At 43.2% G+C, this 24,017-nt stretch overlaps 1 protein-coding gene across 4 annotated transcripts in view; it reads left to right on the forward strand.

The window, feature by feature from the left end:
* Positions 1-22,873, forward strand: part of LOC128426693 (caskin-2) — a 52,286-nt gene extending 29,413 nt beyond the window's left edge. For all 4 annotated transcript variants that reach the window (XM_053413717.1, XM_053413719.1, XM_053413718.1 and 1 more), the window contains 15 exons: positions 228-323; positions 1,697-1,830; positions 8,251-8,359; positions 8,683-8,791; positions 8,972-9,066; positions 10,626-10,743; positions 13,161-13,289; positions 14,431-14,552; positions 14,862-14,943; positions 16,907-16,980; positions 17,059-17,169; positions 18,328-18,429; positions 18,540-18,678; positions 19,587-22,101; positions 22,631-22,873. In XM_053413717.1, the coding sequence (XP_053269692.1) occupies positions 228-323; positions 1,697-1,830; positions 8,251-8,359; positions 8,683-8,791; positions 8,972-9,066; positions 10,626-10,743; positions 13,161-13,289; positions 14,431-14,552; positions 14,862-14,943; positions 16,907-16,980; positions 17,059-17,169; positions 18,328-18,429; positions 18,540-18,678; positions 19,587-22,101; positions 22,631-22,727 (4,032 nt within the window). In that variant the 3' untranslated portion in view covers positions 22,728-22,873. The remainder of the gene's footprint in view (positions 1-227; positions 324-1,696; positions 1,831-8,250; positions 8,360-8,682; positions 8,792-8,971; positions 9,067-10,625; positions 10,744-13,160; positions 13,290-14,430; positions 14,553-14,861; positions 14,944-16,906; positions 16,981-17,058; positions 17,170-18,327; positions 18,430-18,539; positions 18,679-19,586; positions 22,102-22,630) is intronic.
* Positions 22,874-24,017: the final 1,144 nt, after the last annotated feature.

Here is a 24,017-nt window from a genome sequence, read left to right on the forward strand (position 1 = left end):
ATTCACACACTCACACACACCTCAACATGTAAGCCATAGCCAGCCCTGACCTCCATAGTACTACAAACTCAATACTGACACAGGCTAGACCAGAAGTATCGTGTTCCTTTACTTCTGTTCAAAGAAAAAAAAAATCAACACACACACAATGTTTTGGGAAGGCTGGAATGTGACACACATGACGTGATGTCACTTATGTTGTTCTTTTTTTTCTCTTCCATTCTCAGTCTGAGATGTTGCTGCAGCATCAGTCCAACCCCTGCATGACGAACAAGGCGAAGAAGACTCCTCTAGATCTGGCCTGTGAGTTTGGGAGACTAAAGGTATAAAAACATTTGTGGGAAGTTTGTGTGTGTGCATATGTGTTCATTTTGTAACATATAAGAATGTTGATATTTCATTTAAAAAGTAAGTTTGTGCCATTTTGTACAATCCACACAATGTATTAGACAGCCTTAGTTTGATAAGATTGATGGGTGTCGTGTCAGCATCATCAATATCGAAACTTAGGTGCAAGATAAACCATGTTTATACACAGAAACCATACATCTCTTATTTTCCACATACAAAGTGGCAATAGAGTAATACAAGATGAGGCTGATGTAATATAATAAACTAATATTAATTATTAATTTAAAATTATAAATAAAAAAATGTGATGAGACTAAATTTGTTTATTTATTAAGATACAAAGTGTACAATAGGATGCACAAACATATAAAGACAATAATCATATTTGAAACCATGGAATAATAATGATAATACACCAAAATGTAATACCTATAGTAATGAAAATGCCACCACATCCGATCTGAATTAGTCAGTATTTCTGGAAATGGCTTCTTGAGATAGACCTGTTGGACCTGTTTGATATTAATTGGTATAAACTTCCAGGCAGAAAAGCCTCTATAGAGACCCAGTGCCCGATGAAGAATGTTGTCCTATTGCAGCTCTTTTCATTGCAAACTGGGAGACTTAACCTCAATGAAATGATTTGCTTTATTCATGTAGTTATTCTAATCCAGTTATTTGCAAGTGAAAACATCCTTTTTAGTCATTTTCTGAGGGGAACGTTAAACATCTCAAACATGAACTACGGCTTAGATAAAGCAACCCAGATAAACTAAGCTTCTTTGATGAAAGGGCGTTAGACTTCAGTCGTTTTTTTTCGATACACACACACTCACGCAAGCACACACATATCCACCGATGTCTGTCACACTGGTGGATAAGCTTGGCTGTCAGATGTGTAGCTGGCCCTATAATTCAGAGTTAGACACACACATACACATTCTTACCATGACTGTTAAACCGTTCTCTCATCTGGTATAAGTTTGTAGTTTGGCTGTGAAAGAACAGAAACCCGGGGCTCTGACCCATTCTGTTTGTCTGTCTGTTTGTCTGTCTGTGTGTCTGTCTGTGTGTCTGTTTGTGTGTGTGTGTGTGTTTGTGTCTGTCTGTCTGTGTGTCTGTATGTGTGTTTCTGTGTGTGTTTGTTGTACCCTTGGACAGCTGCTGAGTAGCGGATAAGCTCCTCTGCACTACATTGACCCCATATACAGTACAAGTCACCCAATATAGCCTGGTTTTGCATATATATTGATATGTCGCTAACTCTGTAAGTCTTGCCCCAATTCTGCCACTCTGCTTTTCTTACAGCCAACTCTTCATTTAGGTGTGCTTGATTTGTCTTTAGGTGACTCAGTTGCTGCTGAGCAGTAACATGGTGACCGCGCTGCTAGAAGGGGACGGAGGGCTCAACAGCCTCGACTCTCCAACCACCACCCCCCTCCACCTGGCATCCAGGAATGGACACAAAGACATCATCAAGTAAGATGACAGGAAGGAGCAGTCTGCACTGTAATAGACGTCTCTCTACCCTTTCATCTCTCTGACAGCTTCTCTCTACTTCGACTACCGCTACTGCCAATACAGCTGTTACTGCTGCCATCAATACTGCTGCTACCACCAGTCCTTCCTCTGCATTACTGTTGCCACTACTGCTACTAATACCACTACTGTTATGGCCACTACTACAGCTCCTTGATCTTCTACTTATGCTACTTCTACTGCTCCTATATCGTCTACTGATACTTCTACAACTACCAATACTGCTACTTCTGCCAGTGATACTTATGCTACTCCTGCCACATTAATAGTTATTAATAATATATTACTGCAGCTGCAACCTGTGCTACTGCTAAAGCAATTAAAACTAGTACTACTGCTGCAACTGTAAGTGCAACTACTACTGTTGCAACCATCAATACTACTACTCTTAGTCCTACTACTACCTAGTTGTGCTAAGACTGCTACTACAATAACTATCAATACCACTACTGCTACTTTTATTACTAGACCTGGTGGTATCTCTGATATGACTGCTCCTTATACAACAACTTGTGGACTGCTACTATCAACCATAATATCAATCAGTCAATCAAATTGTATTTGTATAGCTCATATTCACAAATCACAATTTGTCTCATAGGGCTTTAACATTGGTGAGACATCCTCTGTCCTTAACCCTCAGCAAGATTAAGGAAAAACTACTAAAAACCCTTTTAACAGGGTAAGAATATGTAGAAACTTCAGAGAGAGCCACATGTGAGGATCCCTCTCCCAGGACGGACAGAAGTGCAATAGATGTCAAGTGTAGGAAAACATCATCAAGATTAAAGTTTTTAGCAGCATTGATGAGGGTCAACATCTTGAAGGATAACTTCAATACTATATGTCAAACGGTCCTGCTGCAATCATGGTCTATGGTCAGCAGCCAGCAAGATCATGATCCGCCATCCAGATCGGATCCACTATAGTCCACCTAAGTCTATGGTCCAGTGGTGGACCTTGGTCGTGGTCCACCAGCATTATATGATGCCAACGCGACACAGGATCCACCATTACCACTACGATCAGCCCGCAAGATATAGAATCAGCCATACTGGATCCACCATTGCGACCTTTCGAGTGCACTCCCCACTAGAGTCACCCAGGCCGTTTTCGGCATGAACTCTCAGAACGTCCCAACAATTGGGTCATCAACAGAACCGTCTTAAACACCTACTTGCTCGTGGTGAATCCTGCAGAGGATCTCCTGCTGTGTTATTGCATGGGCATGGGCATTATCTGGAGTTTTCACCAGGGGGCTGGCAGACGAAAATCCGGACAAAGTCTGAATCCTCTCACTCAGACATTTGTTCTAACATACAGCCTTTTACGGCGATTGTCCTCATTTCAGTGCTCTTCTAAAAGCAGCTATATGTTAAATTGCTAAAACTGGAACTTATATAATTTCTACTGCTAATACTACTGCAACATATACTATTGCTAGTGCTACTCCCACCACTGCTATCGGTGCCACTATACGGTAATCTCACAGCTTATTGGCTGTCGTCTGATGACGAATTAGCCTCTGGGGGCTCCGGCTGATGCATTTCAGTCAATGTGTTCTGAATCTTTTGCTTTCCACATGGATTGTTTACCTGCATTTTCCTGCTCAAGCTTTTGAGCAGGCAAACTTCAAATGCAAACCAGAGGGCTTTCCGCCCCAAAATGTTGTCCCTCACCCACAGATTCTGTTTAGTCACATGGAAAGTCTGTTTATAAAAATTCCTATATAGTAACAACACTCCAGCTAAAACAACTACTTCAACTACTGCTACCATTGACAATACTATACAGCTACTAGTGCCAGTTAAACCACCTCTAGTTTGGCGACAACTATTTCTACCACTATAGCTATGATTAGGGCCGTCAGTGCCATCAGTACTATGATTTCTACTACTTTACATCCCCTTTACAACTACTTACAGTACTAACAGCTTGGACTCTAGCTGGTGCAATTACTACCACTGATCTTATGATAAATACTGCTACTATGATTGATACCACACAAAAAAACATGTGTGTCAGTCCTCGATGCACAGCTGCAGGTCCTCAACATTTCTCCTCAAGTAGCAAACCCAGTCAATCTCAAGCTTCAACATACCACTCTGTAGAATGTGTCTTAACACTCTTCAGGCAGCTTATAGGGACTTGGTGTTTTCTATGCCAGCATATATGAAAATATGTACTTAGCCAAGTCACTCCACCCTGCCTCTCAGACATGCAGCTAACGACTCCCATCCTCGCTGAATTATCAGGAGACTTTTGCTACGCCCTCCTCATCCTCCAATCTGCCTCCCCTGAACTGGAATGTTGAATAGTAATAGAAGTTTATTCAGAGTTTACTCAGCAGAATTTCCCTGCCATCTCCCACTAAGGGATTTATGTCTCTTAAAAGACTGCCATACTTATGCAATAGACTTCTACTTAGTTTGTATGCCTCTGTGCCTGCAACAGCCGCAACTGGAGGCATTATGTTTTCACATTGTCTGTCTCACTCTCGTGAAAAAAATATCTCAGGAGCACCATAGCTAGTGTTTGTTGTTCACAGCTCAAGATCCCTGTGACCTCACATGATATGTCTTTCGCCATGATTTTACATTAATGCGCTAATTTTAACAAAATTTCACAGAAATCTTGGCTTGGGTCTTCTATTTATTGAGAAACTGCGTTAACTGCTCATGCATTTCACTGCTTGTTAAAGGCTGTACTGCTAACTTCTAACTCTCTGCTCTGGTTTTCAGCCTCACCCTCTCACACCCATTACAAACACACACACACGTCTTACATGTTGAAATGTCCCTGAAGTTGCTGCACCACATGTGTCACAATATTCTGTCTGAAACTTCTCAAATTTAGTTCAGATCTTACACAGAGATGACAAATCGCAATTTTCTAATCCGTGCGGATAGTTTCCACATACATCTGCCCATACAGTTGCAATCAGAAATATTCAACCCCCTCACCTCAATAGACATTATAGTGATGTGGATGACAGATAATGACAATAAATGACAAAAAAAACTCATCAAACAACAAAAGATATTTATCGATGCGTATTTTAGTTATTTTGACAAAAGAAGTTGACTTAACTTTGAAGTTAAAATGAAAAATGTAACTCTTTCAACACATGTGCATGTGCAGTATTATTCAACCCCCCAGCTTCAGTACTTTGTGGCGCATCCTCTAGCTTTTATAACTTCTAAAAAATGTTTTCGGTAAGTGCGGACAAGCTTCTTATACCTCTCAATAGGAATCTTTGCCCATTTTTCAAGTTCAAAAGCCTCTAGATCAGTGATGTTTGATGGCTTCCATGCTGCAACTGCCTTCTTTAAATCCCACCAAAGATTTTCAATCAAATTTGAATCTGGTGACTGTGAATGCCACTCCAGGACGTTCCAGGATCTGTTTCTCAACCAGCTTTGGTGGTCAACCAAGCTCTGCTGGTCCTAAGCCTGGCCTTTCACACGCCAGACATACCGCTGGTCCATACGTCCAAACAGTTCCAGTTTGGTTTCATCAGTCCATAGAACTGTCACCCAAAACTCAGTAGTCTTATCCAAATTCCTCCTGGCATATTCGAGTCGACTTTTGATGTTCCTTGTGGTCAAGAGCTGAGTGTGTCTTGAAGCCGGCCATGAAGTCTTTTTTATTCAGTGCACGTCTTATAGTTGCCACTGACGCACTTGTACCAGCCTTCATCAGGTCATCCTGTAGGTGTCTTGCAGTCACACAGGGGTTTATCTGAGTTGTTCTGACTAAGTTGCTGAGGGTCCTTGATGAAATGTTGGGCTTTCTTCCACGGCCAGGCAGGTTTGGAGCTGCTCCATCAGTTTTAAACTTCCTTATAATGTTCCCAATTGTGTCTCTTGGAATATAATTTTTGGGGAAATCTTCTTCTACCCAAGGCCTTTCAGGTGTGATGAAATAATCTCCTCGCTCAGCTTTTGTGGAAGCTCCTTTGTCTTTCCCATGATGCAACTCCCCTTCATGGGTGGGGTTTATATATGCATCACAGCTGAAGCAAATTAAGGATCAGTATAGAGTTCCCAAAGGCTTAATAATGTTTCAACTCAGCTTTAAAAACAACAATTGTGACATGGCTATCTTAACAAAATATACTGCTGCACACAAATACTACATCATGCATTTTCCGTGTTGATTTTCTGTATCACTCAACTCATAAAGAAGTCATCTTTAATTGATAAATCCTTAAAATCTTTGGGGGGTTGAATATTTGTGATTGCAACTGTAGATATACAAATGTGTGCAATACCATAATTTCAATAAACAGATTCTGCATTAGAATGTGTATCTGTAGGGGAGCGACATTATTTTTGGGCTGGAAGCCTTCTAGTTTCTGTCTCTAATTTGACCAATCCCACTGCTTCCATATAGAGACTGTAGCTGTTAGTAGAGATTAGCCAAAGTGTTGTCTGGAGATAAAACACCTACAAGACATCGCTGTTTGTGTTTTGTGTGGGGAAATGTTCAACGTGTGCAATAAACTAGTCAGCAAGTCCCCAACATGCTGCTCGCCCCTCTCCTCCATATTGGCGTACTTATGTCTGCTTTTGATGCCTTGTCAAGTCGAATTTGAATGTCTGGGCTTTTTGTTTTTTTACGTTTGAAGAAGTGGTCACCAGTTACCTCTGATTTGACTGCAACGCTGTTTACCTCTGTTTACCACCTTCTGAGTGAAATTACATGTTTGGGTGAACTACTCCTTTAACAGGTCTAGCACTGTTTGCCCTGCTTGCCCTGATGGCATTCCACGACAAGCAGTGCAGTTTCTGTAGAATATATAGCATGAGAGTAAACCAACTGCTTATCTGCAGCACAGAGAAGAAGTCTAAGCTTAATGACAGACATTTCAGACAGTCAGCCTTCTCAAGGTTTCACATCAGCCAGATTAACACTGCTGCTGCTGAGCAAAAGAAGAAGGTGCCGACTACAAAAGGTTCGCTTCGGTCTCCTTTTTCATCACACTGCATCACGTCTTAAGATTTCTCCTATCTATCCAACCCTCCTTAGGTGCCCTACTTTGTGAGATCTTGTCATGTGAAGCTACATTTATATGTCATTAGTCACCAGTAGACATTTTAACCACAGACAGTTCAAGCACAATTTCCACTCACATTCGTAATACTATGGATTGTTATAAAATTACAAGTAATGTTTCATAATTTTGACTTTGCTGAGTTTGTGAGAAAAATTCATGATTCTTTGCCCTAAAGTAATAATTTCATCATCGTCTCACAGCATTCCAACTATTCTTAAACTATTTTTTTTAAACTAACAGTTGCCCTTATAACAGATGTCAAGCAGATGTGAACCCCACCCTTAAAGGGAAAATAAATATCTCAGAAGAGAATAGTCAAGTCGTAAAAGTCATAATATTACTGAACATATTTTACACTTCTGAGAAAAAAGTCATAATTTTACGAGAATTTGGTTGTAATGTTCACAGTATAAAGTTGCAATATTATTATAATTTCTCTTTAATGTTACAAGAAAAAAGTTGGAAATTTACAAGAATAAAGTTACATTACACATCATAAGTATCAGGACTTTGAAAAGATTGGGAAAGAAATTGTCTAGTCTGAAGAAAGGACCACACAGATTTGCCTATTCAAAGTGGTGTCATAGTGTCTCAAAAAACAGTGAGATTTTTCCAAGATTTTCGATCAAAAGGGAAATTCTGGGAAGCAGGAATTCTCCTTATATTTCCCCAAAACATTTTTTCTTGTTAAATTCCAACTTTATTCTGGTAATATTATCTCTTTAATCTCAAACACTATTGTTTTTCACTTTAAGTGGCCATAAGACTTTTTCAAAAACCACAATGTTGTCTCCATGTTCCTTGTTGCTTTGTAGCCTGTAACTGATGCTTTAACAAAGTGACTTATTCTGTCTAACTGTAATTAGTTTGACAGCTGGAAACATACTGTAATTCTGAAGAAAGCAGATACAGCAGGGTAGCGTCCTGTGACCTGAATGTGCTTGCAGTTAACATGCACAGAAAAGAAAACATCGTGCACACGCATGAAGCTGGATAATAACTTGAAAGTAGAATTTCAGTGTTGTTTACGTCTTCATAACCTGATGCAACCTTCACATAGCAAGTCCAGGACCTTCTCCTCCTCCGCGTGGACCATTCTCTGGATCCAACGCGATCAGCATTCCTACATCTGACAGGACCAGAGACGCATCAGTTATCTTGTGTGTGGGGGTGGGTTGATAAGTTGGGGCGTATAGGTCTTAATGAGATTTAGCAGATGTCTGCAACAGTCTAGTGGACTAATCTGTTTGTGAGTGTTCCCCAGGCCCTCACACATACATGTTTCTGATTTGATTTCATAGGTTGCTGCTGAAAGCTGGTATTGACATCAACAGATCCACCAAAGCAGGAACATCGCTGCATGAAGCTGCCCTCTACGGCAAAACTGAAGTTGTGCGTCTGCTGCTTGATGTAAGTGAAAGTCCATCAGTTCATCTAGTATCTACACCGCTTATTGTTTCAGGGTCGTGAGGAAGCAAAGACGACACAAATATATGTTCAGTTCAGCTGCTGTGGGATTTTGAAGGCTGATTGTGATATTTTAGTTTTGAAGGTGCAGCGAGACAAAGCTCAAAACTTCACACCGCACACAGTGTTATTCTTTAATGAAGGAGGGAGGCTTTTAAGGGAGGGCTTGTTTTAAAAGTGCATCTCACCCACGGTGATCCTAATGTGTGTGTGGGCGTGTGTATATGTGTGTGTGTGTGTGTGTGTGTGTGTAATTGGTTATTTAGGCTGGCATCAACGTGAACATGCGCAACACCTACAACCAGACAGCTCTGGACATTGTCAACCAGTTCACCACTTCCACAGCCAGCAGGGAAATCAAACAGCTGCTCAGAGGTGAGTAGCTCCTCGTAACAATGTGTGTTTGATACATTGCTTGTTATAAGTGCTTTTGTGAAATTTGGATTATTGGTTAAGACAGAGACAGGAAATGGATGATAATTGGCAGAGAAAAGGTGTCAGAACATAGTAAAATAAGATGATAATGTGACTCTATATCTATCTGTGTCTTTGCAGAGGCATCAAGTTCTCTACAGGTCAGGGCGGTGAAGGATTACTGGAACCTCCACGACCCCACGGCTCTTAACCTCCGGGCTGGAGAGCTCATTATGGTACACGTCTTTGTCTGCGTTGTTTATGTTTGTTTGAGCAGGTCCCTTTTTTGGCTGTCTAGCACAGGAAACAGGAGGGTCACTCTGCAGCATTCTTGGTTTTGCTTGATGAGTTTCCTCTGCAGACTCACACTGCTGCTTTAGATAAACAGATAAATTGTGAACAGTGGCTCCTTACCTGCCTTATTTATTTGTAAAGCAGAAACATATTGGAGCACTGAGACATTAAGCAGGAGACCGGATGGCAGTTCATTTATGTGCTCTACACAATTTTTCAGCGGTATTGAAAAAATGACTCAGGCAGAACCCGATAATATGGGTTACACAAACCATTTTCAGATATTACCTCCGGAGGAGTTCGACTGTAAACTATTGATGTCACTGTGGTTGTGGCGGAAGTCAACAGCACCAGAAACCTCTGCCATGGAAGTTATGAAAGACAGTGAGCTGTAATTTTATCTGTGAGCTGTCATGTCTGTCGACCAAGAATTTGTCGACTGTTTGATCATCATCTGAAAGAACAAAGATACTGCACTGCCTGATCTTGGCATCTTGAGCCGAAAACGATTAAATCAGAGAGAAAAGAAATTACAGAGGAAAAGATAATGTGTGTTCTGAGTCATTGAGAAATAAAAAACATCTGTTTAATATGATGACAGAAAGTTTGCACTTGAAGTTTTAGGTTAAGAGATCCAAAAAAATATATATGGCCTCAGCTCTGGTAATGTTTGCTACTATAGGTAATTGCAGCAACACTGATGATACACAGATCTACAAAGCTCTATTTGTAGGAGTTATCCACAGTGTACATATAATGTCCTTGGGAGCTGCTGAGAAAATCATTTGGGCTAAAATTCCCTCTCTTCCTTCTTGCGGCTGCTTCTGTCAGTGGCAGGAGAATCACAGGCAGCGTGAGGATTATATGATGCAGACTTTGTTGTGGTGGATTGGTGTGGGATGTTGCAGGATCATTTTTGTGTACCCTGAGCAGGAGAACACAGCACAGAAACGGGCACAGACTTGTTGCTGTCACTCTCTCATTACCGGTGTTGTTTGCTCACTCCCTCCGTGCACACAAGCAGGAGTTTTGCACTAATTCACGTGGGTGAACATTTGTCTGTTTACTTGCTCACCGATGTGTATTTTGATATCTTGATACAAGCCTTTGTAACGACCCTGACTCCTGTATGAACTTGTGCGTTGTTGTGCAGTATTGTGTGAGAAGGCGGGCAGAGGTGGCATTTTGTTAACACTCACAATGAATATAATCTGTATTCTCATTGGCTCTCTCATTATGGTTTTAAAAGCATGCCTGGAGGAGTCACATGCACTACATGCATTCTTAAGAGTCTATGCACAGTTGACAAAGGGAGAATGTTCCACTATAATTTCGGCCTTCATTTTGTCATGTTAATTATCTTATAGTTACTATTGAATTTTTTTACAGGGGTTGTTTATATTTATAAAAGTCTAGTGATTGTGCAGTGTTGCAATGTTGTAATGCTGGTTTCAGTGACACGCGCACGTCTCAGCTGATGCTCATGATTTGTTGGTGTCAGGTCGTGGAGCAGCACGCAGACGGCCGGTGGAAAGGTCACGTCCATGACACGCAGCGGGGGACGGACCGAGTGGGCTTCTTCCCGCCCTCAGTGGTGGAGGTTCTCAGCAGACGAGCAGGTAGACAAACAACAACACACACACAACATCTGCACAGACTTTTAGTTCTCAGAGTTTTCCCTGCGAGCACTCTGGTGAGCCCATGTGGGAATAGAACAAGAAAATGTCAGAAGGATTTACCGCGATAATGTGACGGACGTGAAAATGGAAAAACGCACAAAAGGAATACAAAATATCAGCATACATAACAGAGGGGGCATATGCGTAGAGCCAATGTTGATGTGCTGTGAACAAAAACATGTGCTTTCTGCAGCAGAATTTATACCTTATGTCCTGCCTGTTCTACCGAGCAGCCAACCCTCACCTGAATGCTCCTGTTTTTCTGTTGTTGCACATCTGACCTGGACACTCTACTTTATTGATTGTGTTGTTCAGTTCGGAGTTCGTGTCTGAAAACGGCTTAAGATGCAATGAGGTACGAATACAACGTTTACATGAAGAAAGGACAGACCTGGGGTCCACGGAAGCATGTGTCTGTACAAAGTAACAAGATTTTAACAGCTTATTAACATGGATTTCAAAATATGAGAAAGACATGAAAAATATGTATTAAATAAATTAAAGGATAAAATATTCTTCGGCCACCAGGTATTAATGCATTGGTATTTCAAAGCATATTCGTTTTCCATCTTATACAAACAAGGATTTCCAATCATGTGCCTTCCAGCCTACATACATAACATTAATTATAATTAATAGTCCATGGACACCACAGCAGGTGTGCGTAGGCTTAATGTAGCAATAATGAACTTTATAAATCAAAATGTTGCAATGTGGAGAAAATGAGGACAACTCCACAGCAGCTGACAAACACTGACAAAATCATTGGTTGCTTGGCAACACAGTAGTTGCCTCCTTTTCACAAAGTGTTCCATATACCTGTCTGAACAGCACTCTGGAAAGTCCTCCACCATCTCTTCTAGATCCAACGTCTCTTCTTGGTCCTTCTCAATTCAATTCAAACGAGTCCACTCAGTCCTCTGCTCTCACTGTGTTTTCAAACACTGAATGAGCTGAATCGGCTCTACAGTAACAGCAGGAAGGGGCTGCAGGTCCCACTGATGGTACAAGTGATCAATGAAGTCACAACTGAAGGAGCCACCATCAGTATTTTAGCACTTAGCATTAGCAACAAGGCAGGTATGTTTTATTTGGGATACTTCACATGGTTGCTGGGTGATATAAAAAAATACTATGAAACAGTGCAGGTACACAAAAACAGCTTGTTACAGATAATCGTTATACTCGGGCCTAGGGCCAAATTAGACTCGTTCATCGGGGGGTTGAGCTGACAGGGCCAACTTGACCCATGTCAATGGTTATATCTGGGCTAAGAATATACTGTATCTCACCACTTGTCCACCAGTGCTTTGTGTCATGTTGGCATGCGTGATCACTGGAGGGTTCAGCGCGCTTGTAAAGATTTAATCCCTGAGAATAAAAGAAATATGAGCCCTATGTTTGTTCTGCAGCTGCAAAGTCATTGACATTCAAACTGTGGGACGAGCACAGTGAGGGCCTCAGTAACAGCAACATACATAGACACACACAAATACACACATGCACGTGATAAATCACTTCTAGCTCCTCAACAAGCCAGGCTACACACACACACACACACACACACACACACACACACACACACACACACACACACACACACACACACACACACACAGACATATTAGACACTCACACACATTAATAGGATTACTATGGCCAGATTGCCGAGTGTCAGCTCAGTGCTAAAACCCTCACAGTCTACGTTGGGATATTATGTGCTGTGTGTGTGTGTGTGTGTGTGTGTGTGTGTGTGTGTGTGTGTGTGTGTGTGTGTGTGTGTGTGTGTGTGTGTGTGTGTGTGTGTGTGTGTGTGTGTGTGTGTGTGTGTGTGTGTGTGTGTGTGTGTGTGTGTGTGTGTGTGTGTGTGTGGGCGCATGCTCATGCTTGCGGGAGAAGATACAAGAGAAAGAGAGTTTGACTTAAAGTCGGCGACAGGCTCTTTGCTCATGAGGCAAACTCAGCAGTGTGTGTGTGTGTGTCAGCGCGTGCCTGAGCTCTGTGATAATGTCAGTGGTGTCAGCAGCCGTAGACCAACAACAAAGTAAGCCCTCTCTGCGTCGTTGGTGATCTTACACTCTCTTTCAACAGCTTCTTATGTAACACCAGAGAGGATTTACAGTGAATTGCCCTTTTTCAGCTGTTGTTCCATGTACTCAACAAACAAGAGCACGTGATAAAGTTCACGAGTGGTCTCCGGGCTTCAATGAAGGTGGCTTTCATCGCAGTGTTACAGCATGTTCATATACCTATGCATGCACGCCAAACTGACACCCACACACACGCATGTTCATGATCGACTTTCCTTCACTCATGCATGTCCACCTCAAGCAAAACCATGTCTCCATGACCCATAGGGGGCACTCTCGTCCGTCAAGCATCACTGCCTTGCCACCGACAACACTTTGCATCCAGAGCTCCGCCCTCAAGCCATGGCTCCACCCCTCAGTCTGACGACTCGTTCACCCTTGGCTATGATCCAGCAGGTACACACACGCACACACACACAAACACACACGCCCCTGTTGTTGTCCGAGTTTCTTTTCACCACCTGTGACACATTCGAGCCCTCCCAGTTTTCACATTTCCCTTCCGAACAACCCCCCCGATCTTAGCTTCCTCTCCATCAGTCCTGTGGTGGGCTTCATAGATCCACTCCCGGCTCTGCAGTGAGTGCAGGGTGACCGTGAGTGTGCGCCTAAAGTGTGTGTGTGTGTTTGTTAGGTGTATCACCTGGCAGTCCTGCTAGCCCCACTCAGGACATTTGGGTCCTCAGGAGCTCCCCCTCTGGTAAGAGTGTGTGGCCCCAAACAACCCTGCAATCCCCCCAAACCCTGACCCTGTGTGAACCTCACCAGCTTCCGTCCCTGCCGTTCTGATTAACAGGGCTGCTTTAAGGAAGCTTATTCCCATCTTTATCCTTTTATATCCCAAAGTCTTGACCTTATGATGTCACCCTGCAAATCCCCACCCTTGCCACCCGCACCCTCAATGATCCAGTAACTGTAACCATAGGTGTTTTCTTGCAGCAGGACATAATGGTAAGTGAACAGTCATCATTTAACTTCTGTGTTTCTTCTGATTTACCGGATTCACAAGTTAATGTTTGGGCTGCTTGTGTGCCTCCCTCCACCATGAAGATTTTACATTAATAATTTTAAATAATTTCATACAGTGGTAAGTTATGATATGTATGGTTGTAGTTTTTATTTTTGCATTTTTACTTTAATAATGACAGAAAGTAGGCAACCTCTGGTTCCTATTAAATACAAGGTCATTTAAAAGGGGCAAATGTAAATATTTAAAAAATCACGAATTGTTCTGTTTACATTTCTCTAAATAATATATATTACTTGAGTTGTAGAGTTGTTGCCCCTTTATTAAACTTTGGAGAGAAAATGTTTGCACCTGCCCCAAGTCTTTAAGCTAAGCTAAACTAAACTGATTGCCTCCCAGTATTAGCCCCATAGGTGCACGCAGACACTCAATCTTTTCATCTATCTCTTGGGAAGAATGGAAGAGTTCTGTCAGTGAATAACACGCTACAGTCGTGCTCTCTCTGTTCTTCTCATTTTACCCTACAACCTCTCTCTGTTTTCTGCTTCCCCTCCGTCATTTCTCCCTCAGGTGACAGACACAGTGTTAGCAGTGCGGGCAGTGTGGGCAGCAGTCGCAGCGCCGGTAGTGGCCAGAGCTCGGAAAGCAGCCACAAACAGAACGGAACTCGCCACAACGCTGACACTGGCAAGGTATTGACATGACCTGCGAACAAGATCAAGCCATAGATCTCTATAGTCTTGTAACACTATAATACACACTGCATGTCAGATGTTTGATACCTCAATCTTGAATTCACTCCATCACAAGTCTTCAAATGCACTTTTGCTTGTTGTAAAAATTCCCTAAAACCCAGTTGTATTATGTAGAAACATGACAGATTCTTTTCACTAGTATAAAGTAGTGATTTTTCAAAATAAAGGATTAGTATCTACTTGCCCATGTGGATATTTTCAATCCTTCACCTTCATGTCAACTTCCTCCATGTTTTCTGTATGCAGCTGACTCCCTCTGCTGGTGAATCAGGAGACCACATCCACCTTTCAGGAGCAGATCGCAGCAAACAGGCTGATGGATCCGCAGGTAAGTCACAGAAAGAAATATCACTCATTTTCTTCCTCAGTGTGATAATAACACTGTTTATTCAAATTATATGTTTTCTGTCTGTCTAGATTCCTTTTGAAAAAGAGTTTTCTCTCGTCATGTTTATGACATTTTCTTGTAAGAGTTTGAATTCATTCTCAAAGTATTCAGTTTCTCTTTACTTTCATAAACATTTTTGATTTAAGTCTTGAAAAATTACAACTTTATTGTTTGCTTTTCAAATTAGATTTTTTTCCCCTGTTTTCTTTACTATTATGATTTAAGTTAATTATAATAATTTACTTTCCTTAAATGCTTGAATTCTCAGACATTTTACTCAGTGATGAGTGGTCTTCATAATCCATTGCACCTCTAATTTTTATTCTGAAGGGTTAAAACATTGAGTTCTATCTTGAAATCCTGCCTTTGCAAAAGAAAAAGCTCAGAAGGACAATATAGACACCATTTCATTATTTGACACTAAGATGCATTTTGAGGATTGAGGTTTACATTGTGGTGAGTAACTCGATCTTTAACATCACTTCACCTGAGGAATGCAGTGCAGGACGAGTGCATTTGTTCTGCAGATTGAGTTGTTACTGGCATCTGACTGAAAGGAAATGAAATTGAGGGAGAGAGAATGGACTTAACCTCACGTCACCACAGATACCAATAAAACCACTGGTTTCTCCCTGTGACGCAGCCTGTCTTTCTGAGGAAACACTACGAACCAGTTAACAGTGGTATTCTCCGTATTTAAGCCTTTATTTCTACAGAGGGGGCTTTGCAAACATAAAAAAATTATTTGCTAGTGGTAGCCAAAGGTCACTGCTGAACTAGGGATAAAAAACAGGAAAGAGGCCTGAAGGAGTGAAGAACAAGAGAAATTAGGAGTGGAGTGGGGGGGTGGTCAGAGGGAGGAGACAGGAACAGAAGCAAAAGAGGCAAAACATGTCTGTTAAACGAAGGAGAAGGACAGAAAACAGGAGCAGGTAAACTGAGTAAACTGAGGAAGTGGAAGGAGTGTGAAGTAGTTGTGAGAGATCAGGAGGAAGGATGAAGGGCCAAGTATCAGGAGCTCTGCCACTCTTGTTCTTCCTGAAGGGTAAGAAGTCATGTACTGATTTGAGGAGATATTTTATATTTTTATCGGGGGGCTACTAACATTTTACAATATTTTTGTTACAATGTCGAGACAAAGTGGAAACAGTGAAGATTAAACTCAGTGTTCCGATCGTCAGTGTAGAATTTAATAGGATCTGTCTTCTGGTTGAAAGTGAAAATAACTAAAGGTTCATTTTATGAATTTGATTCTAATATTTTTGTATAATATTGACATGAGTCGATTGTACCCACTTGATGGTTTCCTCTCTGTGTCGGGCTTTGTGAAGAGCAGACTCTCTCCTCAACCCAGAAGTTTCTGAAGTTTTGTTTCTCACCCTGAGGACAAATACCTCTCTTCATTAGATGCTGTCTGACCTACGCTGTGCAGGTTTAATTCCAGACCTAGCAGCAAAACAGAGACTCCAACAAGACTGTGCTCGAGTGCTGTCCGCCAAGAGATTGTCCATGAGTGGAAAACAATTATATGCAAAATATTATATACCCACATACTCACGTAGAGAATGCTGTGGTCGAATCATTTCCTTGAACAAAAGGAAGCAATGAAACAGAAAATGGTGGAAAAGGTGCTTTCCTCAGAGATGTGTAGTTGTGTGTCCTGACTGAGCTTCAGTGAGCTTTCAGATCAGGTAGATAACACAACTGAAGTCTCCAGTAAAGATCTAACACACGCGCACACACACTTGCAGACAGCTGTGTGGTGTATGCTTTTGTATTACTTAACTGCTTGTGCATATGACACATGTTAATTAAGTCTTTGCTCTGCCAACAGTGTTTTATTGGTTCCTTCACTAAATAAAGCATCTGTCGCCGTGTGGGATTGATCATGTGTGTTTTGTAGGTGGCTCCCGCCGGCAGGTCAATGGCACTCCTCAGAAAGGCTTCGTACGACCAGAACACCTTCTGGAGGGCAAGGTGCGTTGAGGAAAGTTTAGTGTTTGTGTTTATGTGTGTGTATGTGTGTTAAGTCTCATACATCTCCCTCCTCTATAGGACTCAGAGGCCATCTACCAGTGGTTGTGCGAGTTCCAGTTGGAACACTACACATCCAATTTCATCAGCTCAGGATATGATGTGCCCACCATCAGCAGGATGACCCCAGAGGTGTGTGTCAGAGTCACATTGAGCATGTTGCAATTATTGGCATAGCTTGTTAACTTGGTTATTTTTCTACAATAATAACTGCACAGAAGCAAATGAAGAAAAGCATTTCAACCCTAGGTCGACAAGCCAAGTGATTTTAAAATAAAAGATTGTTGGTAAGAAGGAAAAACATCCAAATTGATAAATATGTTGACAAATATACATAACATGCAGTAGAAAGCCAACCTCATGTCAATGACCCAGAGAAGCTGGCGATGTTGAATTTAGTTTTCAGTTTTTAATTGCATGAATATTATATTATTGATGATACTGGATAGTGAGCTCCCTCTGCCGTGATACCAACTCTCTGTTGCCCACTTCTAAACACCCTCCATCACCATATTGTTTTAATGCTCCTTTTCTTTCCCTCTTTTCTCGTAAATCAAGATCAATTCATTTACTTAGAGGAAACCTAATATGACATGTTTTGATTCATCTTCCCACGGTGGCCCTGAGGATCAAAACCCAAATCCTATTAGAAAGCACCGCAGAAAGGCATTTCACAAAACAACATTTAACACAAGTTAAGATTTTGAAAAGAGAGGGACAACACTTCTTGTTTGTGATTGGACAGAATCCAATTGTTGCATTGTTCTCCCTCATGAGCAACAACTTTTGGTATTTGATAAACACTCCGCTTGGTTTTTCAGTTGGATCGATGACATGAATAATGGTTTGGGAAGAAGAAAACTTTCTACCCTCCATCAAATGTTTGTGACTTCATATGCAAACTGGAAGAATTGTCTCTGGCTTTTCCACATTTTAAACGTGTTGTTTAGCAGCTTCGTATATATTCTAGCTCTTTGGTAACACATGGACAAGTTAGGTCGGATCGTCCACTACCCAGAAGGTTGGTGGTTCAATCCCCAGCTCCTCCACTCCCCAGGGTCCTTGGGCAAGACACTTTACGTTAAAGTGTGTGAATGATGTGTGACAGAAAAGCGTGACAATTGTTGGATGGATTGTTTTGTAAAGCTTATTGAGTTGTCATAAAAAAGTGATATAAAAGCAGTCAATTAACTGCTGTGGTGGTTAAATAAAATGAAAACGCAATTTTTCCTCTGTTGTTATTATTAAGTTGTTCATTGACTGGCTGTTTCCATGTGATCTGTTCTCCAGGACCTGACAGCCATCGGAGTCACCAAACCTGGCCACAGAAAGAAGATCTCTACGGAGATTGGAAAGCTCAGTATCCCTGAGTGGCTGCCTGATTACATTCCTGTGAGAAAACTCTTCTGTTCTAGTTTCTCTTTTGTCTAACTGCCCTCATGGTCAGTCATATAAATACACAACATACAGGATGAACATGTCTCTGTTGTTTGTTGTGGCAGTCGGATCTGGGGGAGTGGCTGAGTGTTATTGGACTTCCTCAGTACCAGAAGAGATTGTGCGACAACGGCTATGACTCCATCACTATTGTCAAAGACATCACCTGGGAGGACCTGCAGGAGATAGGCATCACCAAACTAGGTGAGGGATGAGACCAGATGATATTTCCTGTAGATGTCAATGGTGTGATCAAAAGATGAAAATGTTCCATTTGAGGCAGTTTTACTTTTTACCAACTTCACAAGAACAAACTTTACAGTTCACACAACACAGTGTAGTTGAAGCCTCTGATAGACACGAACCTTACTAGTGTCTATCACATGTCTTAATTAATATCTTACAGATTCATTAGAGACATGGAAATTTGAATAGACTACGTTTAAAGTGAAACTGTACATTCTGACAAGAGAAATAACACATATTTGAAAAAAGAATAATGTTTAATTCAGTAAACTCACAGTTTTACTACTGTACAAGGTCAAGAGCGTAATCTTTAAAGCAACTGGCCCAAAGGAGTCCAATGAAACTCTGAAATGATCCTGCTATTTCCACTTGTGGCCAAAGAGGGCTTCTACCATCCTTCCATCTGATAGCCTCGTGGGCTACGACCAATATTTAGTGGTTTCTGGTGTAGACAGTGGATATCAGTGCCAAATAGTGTTTAGAGTCCGGTTAGTTTCTTTTGTGCCACAAGTCGAACGTTTCCCCACACAAAACACACACTGTGATACTTGTTTAGTAGTTTTAGGTCCAGACAATTTTTTATTATCTATGCTGGTAATTACTTTAGAGTTGTGGGGTGGCTAGAGCTAATTCCAGCTGACCTTGGGCGGGAGGCGGGGTACACACTGAACAGGTCCCCAGACAATCACAGGACCAACATTTGACATCTACGTACAATAACGTCGCAAATTAAGCTGTGGTGATGAAAAACTGGCAAATAGACAGGCACTGCAGGCCAACAGGTTCACAGAGCCTACTAGTTAGCAATCATTACACAAACCTGACTTGTATGCGCTTTAGGCTTTAATGTCATCCGTTTGTTTCAGGTCATCAGAAGAAGCTCATGTTGGCGGTGAAGAGACTTTCTGACCTTCAGCGCTCTCGTCACAATGCTGACAGAACCGGAGGTGGCACTCTCAGACGTAAGCCCCCCGGAGCTCTGGAGCTGGTGGCTATCGAACACCCTCCAATGCACAGCGTGCACGCTCACGTACGCTCTGATGCCCCGTCTGAAACCTGCTGCTCCTCCCCTCGCACCCCCAGGGCCCTCCTATCCTTCCAGGACAGCGAGCTGAGCGCTGAGCTGCAGAGTGCCATGATGGGCAGGGCGGGTGGAGGAGCCACAGAAGCATTCGGCATCAGGGGTGTGAGCTCCGCAGCAGCCATGACGGCCATGTCCGTGAGTCAGGAGAGCATTAGTATGCGGTCACGTGGCTCAGGGAATTCTGGGAATTCTGGAAATTCTGGAAATTCTGGAAATTCTGGAAATTCTGGGCACTCTGGGCACTCTGGGCACTCTGAGCATTCTGGGAATTCTGGAACTTCTGGACATTCTCATGAGCACCATGCCATGCCGTCATCAGCCAGTCGGTCTGAGGAGAGTCTGGAGAGTGGAGGAGGCGAGGAGGCAAAGCGAGGAGGAAGTAGTCCTGGAAGCAGAGGTAGACAGAGACCTACCGAGATGTGGGATCACCAGAGTCGGTCTGCGACTCCCAACAAACTCCTCTTCTCACCTCTCACACCTCCGCTAACTCCTAGCAAAATGCCTCGCTTTGCCTACCCAGCTGTTCCACCCAAGGCCAAACACGTCCAGTCTAACCGCCTCTATCAGCCCCAGCACCAGCCGTCCTCCTCACCATCCTCTCCATCTCCACAGCCATCCCCCACACAGAAGGCCTTCAGTTACCTGCAGGCTCTGGCAGGAGGCGTCGGCGGGGCTCCACAGGGCCTCTCAAAGACTCTGGCAGGGGCCATCCCCGTGCTGGGGCCCAGGCCTGGACAGGTCCAAGCTGATGGCGCCCAGAGGGGCACGCACAAGAAACGCGCCCAAAGCCTAACACGCTACGCCCTGTCCGATGGCGAGCCAGATGACGACGACGACCTTGCTCCATCTAGCTCAACTGCTTCCTCTGTGGCCATGCCTTCCTACGCCACGTTGTCCCGCAGGCCAGGACGCGGGCACACCAGCACCACGGGGGCCCAACGGCAAATCAACCGCAGCCATTCTTTCGCTGTGCGCTCCCGACGCAAAGGGCCGCCTCCGCCTCCACCGAAGAGGATGAGCTCGGTAAGCGGCAGCCCACCATGCGAAACAGGAAACTGGAAAGCGGTGGAGCCAGAGGGGATGGGAAGCGTGGAGATTGAGAGCGTTGGCAGCGTGAGGAGCATCGCAGCCAGGCTAGAAGGAAGCTGCAGCGCCAGCAGCAGTCCATCGAGGAGGATAGACATTCCACCGACCCACATCCCCGTCACCCCTGTTTTTAGCCCTGTTTCCTCTCCGATTCCTTCTCACATCATTCTACAGCACACAAAACCTGTGCCCGCCTTGGGCCTAAGTGGCTTAAGGAGGACAGGAAGTGAGAGGGCAGAAGGAGACGCTGACAGACAAAGAAGCAGAACTACAGAGGGAACACCTGAAGAGAAAGAGAGAGACAGAAAAAGAGATAGAATATCAAAGAGTGCTAATGCATCTCCAAAGCGCGGCTCAGGTGACCACCTGCCCTTCGCTGAGGAGGGTAACCTGACCATCAAACAGCGGCCCAGGATCGCACTTGTCCCCCAGGCAGACGCTGATCTTAAGACTCCTCCTGAGGATCCGCTCCAGAGCCCAAACGGCCTGGAGGTCCCCGAGTTCAACCTGAAGGAGTCTGACACAGTGAAAAGACGGCACAAGCACAAAGACAAAGACGCATCCACGCCAGAGGAGGCGTCCACTCCCAACAGAGGGGACCTGAGGACGCTGAGCGATGAAGAACCTCTGAGAAGCATTTTCCAGAGAGTTGGCTCCATTGGAAAAGGCCCGAAGCCGCCAGTGTTCTCTAAACCATCCAGTCCTCTGAAACAAGCCGCTAACAGCAGACCCACCACCCCACTGACACCTGCCTCTCCACTAAGAGCCAGCGCACAAACAGCCATTCCTAAACTAACCAGCATACAGATTCATACAGTCTCACCCAAGCTGGGTGGCAGCATACACACACACACCTGTCTACCCAGTCCTAAAGCTGGGAAACCTCCTCAGACAATGGGGTCCAAGCCTGAGAGTCCACAGAAAGCTGCCGGTGTGTGTGCATCTCCTCTAAGACTCGCCCAGCACAGCACGGCCTCACCATCAACAGCGAACTTCAGTATGGGCCATAGTGCCGGGTTCGTCACCTCATCCGCCCCCTCGTACTCCGCCTCGGCACTACCGGGCCTGATCGGGAGAGCAGGAGCCGCTCAGCCCGGCGTGGCTGGTCTGGAGCTGCTGGCTCAGAAGAGGCTGGAGCAGACCAGCACGTCACTGGAGGCTGCTCTCAAAGTGGTGGAGAACAAACTGGCACAGGGGAGCAGTGTGGACAGGTAAACACTCCTGATCTTTACTCACACACACACACACACACACGTTGGTAGGCCTGCTTTACAGAATGGCTGTCACGGTCATGTAGATCACTGGAAATGTGAACGTGAAGAGTACAGGCGTCTTAAAGTACAGCAGTGAAGCTTACCTCTGTTCTCAGGGACAGTTAAACAAATGTTGACCACTGACGTTCCCATGCAAGGGACTGGACGAGAGAGAGGCCTAAAACTGCTCATGTATTTCTTCATACTATATTTATAAAACTTGAGCCTGATGGTTATAACAAATACATTTCCTATTGTGATATATCAGCTGATATGTATTAAAAGAATTATTATTCTCAAAGATGTCTCATGAATAAGAAAGATGATACAAGAAAGCAGATAAAGTGAATAACTATCACACAAAAAAGCTCTAATCCACAATGGAGAAAATTCAACATCAAAGTGTTTTCTACGTCAATAACTTGTTGTAGGACAACTTGACTCTACGTTCTGTATCTGAAACCTTGTCCTGTCTCTTTCTCCTCAGCGGCAACGGCACCGTGAAGGCAGCAGGAAACATCCTGGACGACATCAGCAACATGTTTGACGACCTGGCCGACCAGCTGGACGCCATGTTGGAGTGACCTCCCGGCCTCTTTCCTCAAAGGGAGAAAACAGAGGAGAAGCACGGAGAGAGAGGAGCTCAGAGCCGCAGCAGGACTCTGGACGGACCATTAAAGTGCACATGTGAGGATTCCCCCCCCACCGAGCCTCTCCTCAGCATCATCCCCCCCCCCCCCCCCCCCCTTTTTTTTTTCTCAACGCGAGCACTTCGCCCGAGGACACACACCTGGGAATGTTACTGGAGCGATAACAGACAGTGGCTGCAGCATCAGCCTCCAGACGTGTGTGTATGTTCAGCACATTAACACTAAAAGGGAAAGAGGGTCCATTTAATTCACGTCACCTGTAAATATATAGATAAATCTATGGTGGCACTGTGTATGTGTGTAGTCAGATATCTTTATATTGAATATATTTATACTTCTATATGTTTGTTTTTTAACAAATGGCGTTCCTATTGACTGACCCAGTGTTTAAAGCACTGGTGTATATTAGAATTGTTATATACACTGGGTTCCAAAAGTTTCAGACCACTTTCCCATAATTGCTTATTGTCAATAAGATGGGAAAATATCTTTCTTGTGGTAAAAGCAATGTATTCCATATATGTGTATGTAGCAGATACGTTTTTACCAAAGTCTGGGATCCTCTGCTGCCGGCACATCAAGACGTTTCTGTGTGAGGAAACTTCTTTAAAAGTTCTGCTTCTTCGAGTGGTGATTTAGGGTCTGTGGAGCTCCGCCCACCTCCCCACAGCTCGCCTCAGGGTGCTGCGGAGAGAACTTACTGTAAATGTGCTGTTTCCAAAGAACGGGAGATGCTCTCCAACGCTTTCAGGGAAGGTCAACATCCTGAACGAACACGTTCCCTATTCAAACATGACTCATGCACTGTGAGAGGAGGAGTTTCTACAGAGGAGCTGCGTGTGCACTGTGTCACGTACCACCAGAATATGTAAAGTCCATTTTTATATTTAAAAAAACTATTGTAAACAGATGAATTTATACTGCATTAAAATGAGACACTATAAAACTTAACAGTAAATATTGCTGAAATTTTATTTTTATTTCCCTAGTCTTTATTTAAAATGGAGTAACAAAATGTATATTATAAAATGTAATGTAACTTTGTGTTTTATTATTTTACTAATGTGTCTGCCAAACTTATTCCAGTGTCACTATGCATTAGTTTCTTGCTTTAACATTTACAGTTTTTATGTTAACTTAAACTTTAAACAAGAGTGTGTCTCTTTAATAACGTCGAGATACTTTTGAGGGAGCCTTGCTCCTCTAACCAATCACAGAAGGCTC

This window comes from Pleuronectes platessa, chromosome 21 (assembly GCF_947347685.1).
Source record: "Pleuronectes platessa chromosome 21, fPlePla1.1, whole genome shotgun sequence".
Classification (NCBI taxonomy): Eukaryota; Metazoa; Chordata; class Actinopteri; order Pleuronectiformes; family Pleuronectidae; genus Pleuronectes; species Pleuronectes platessa.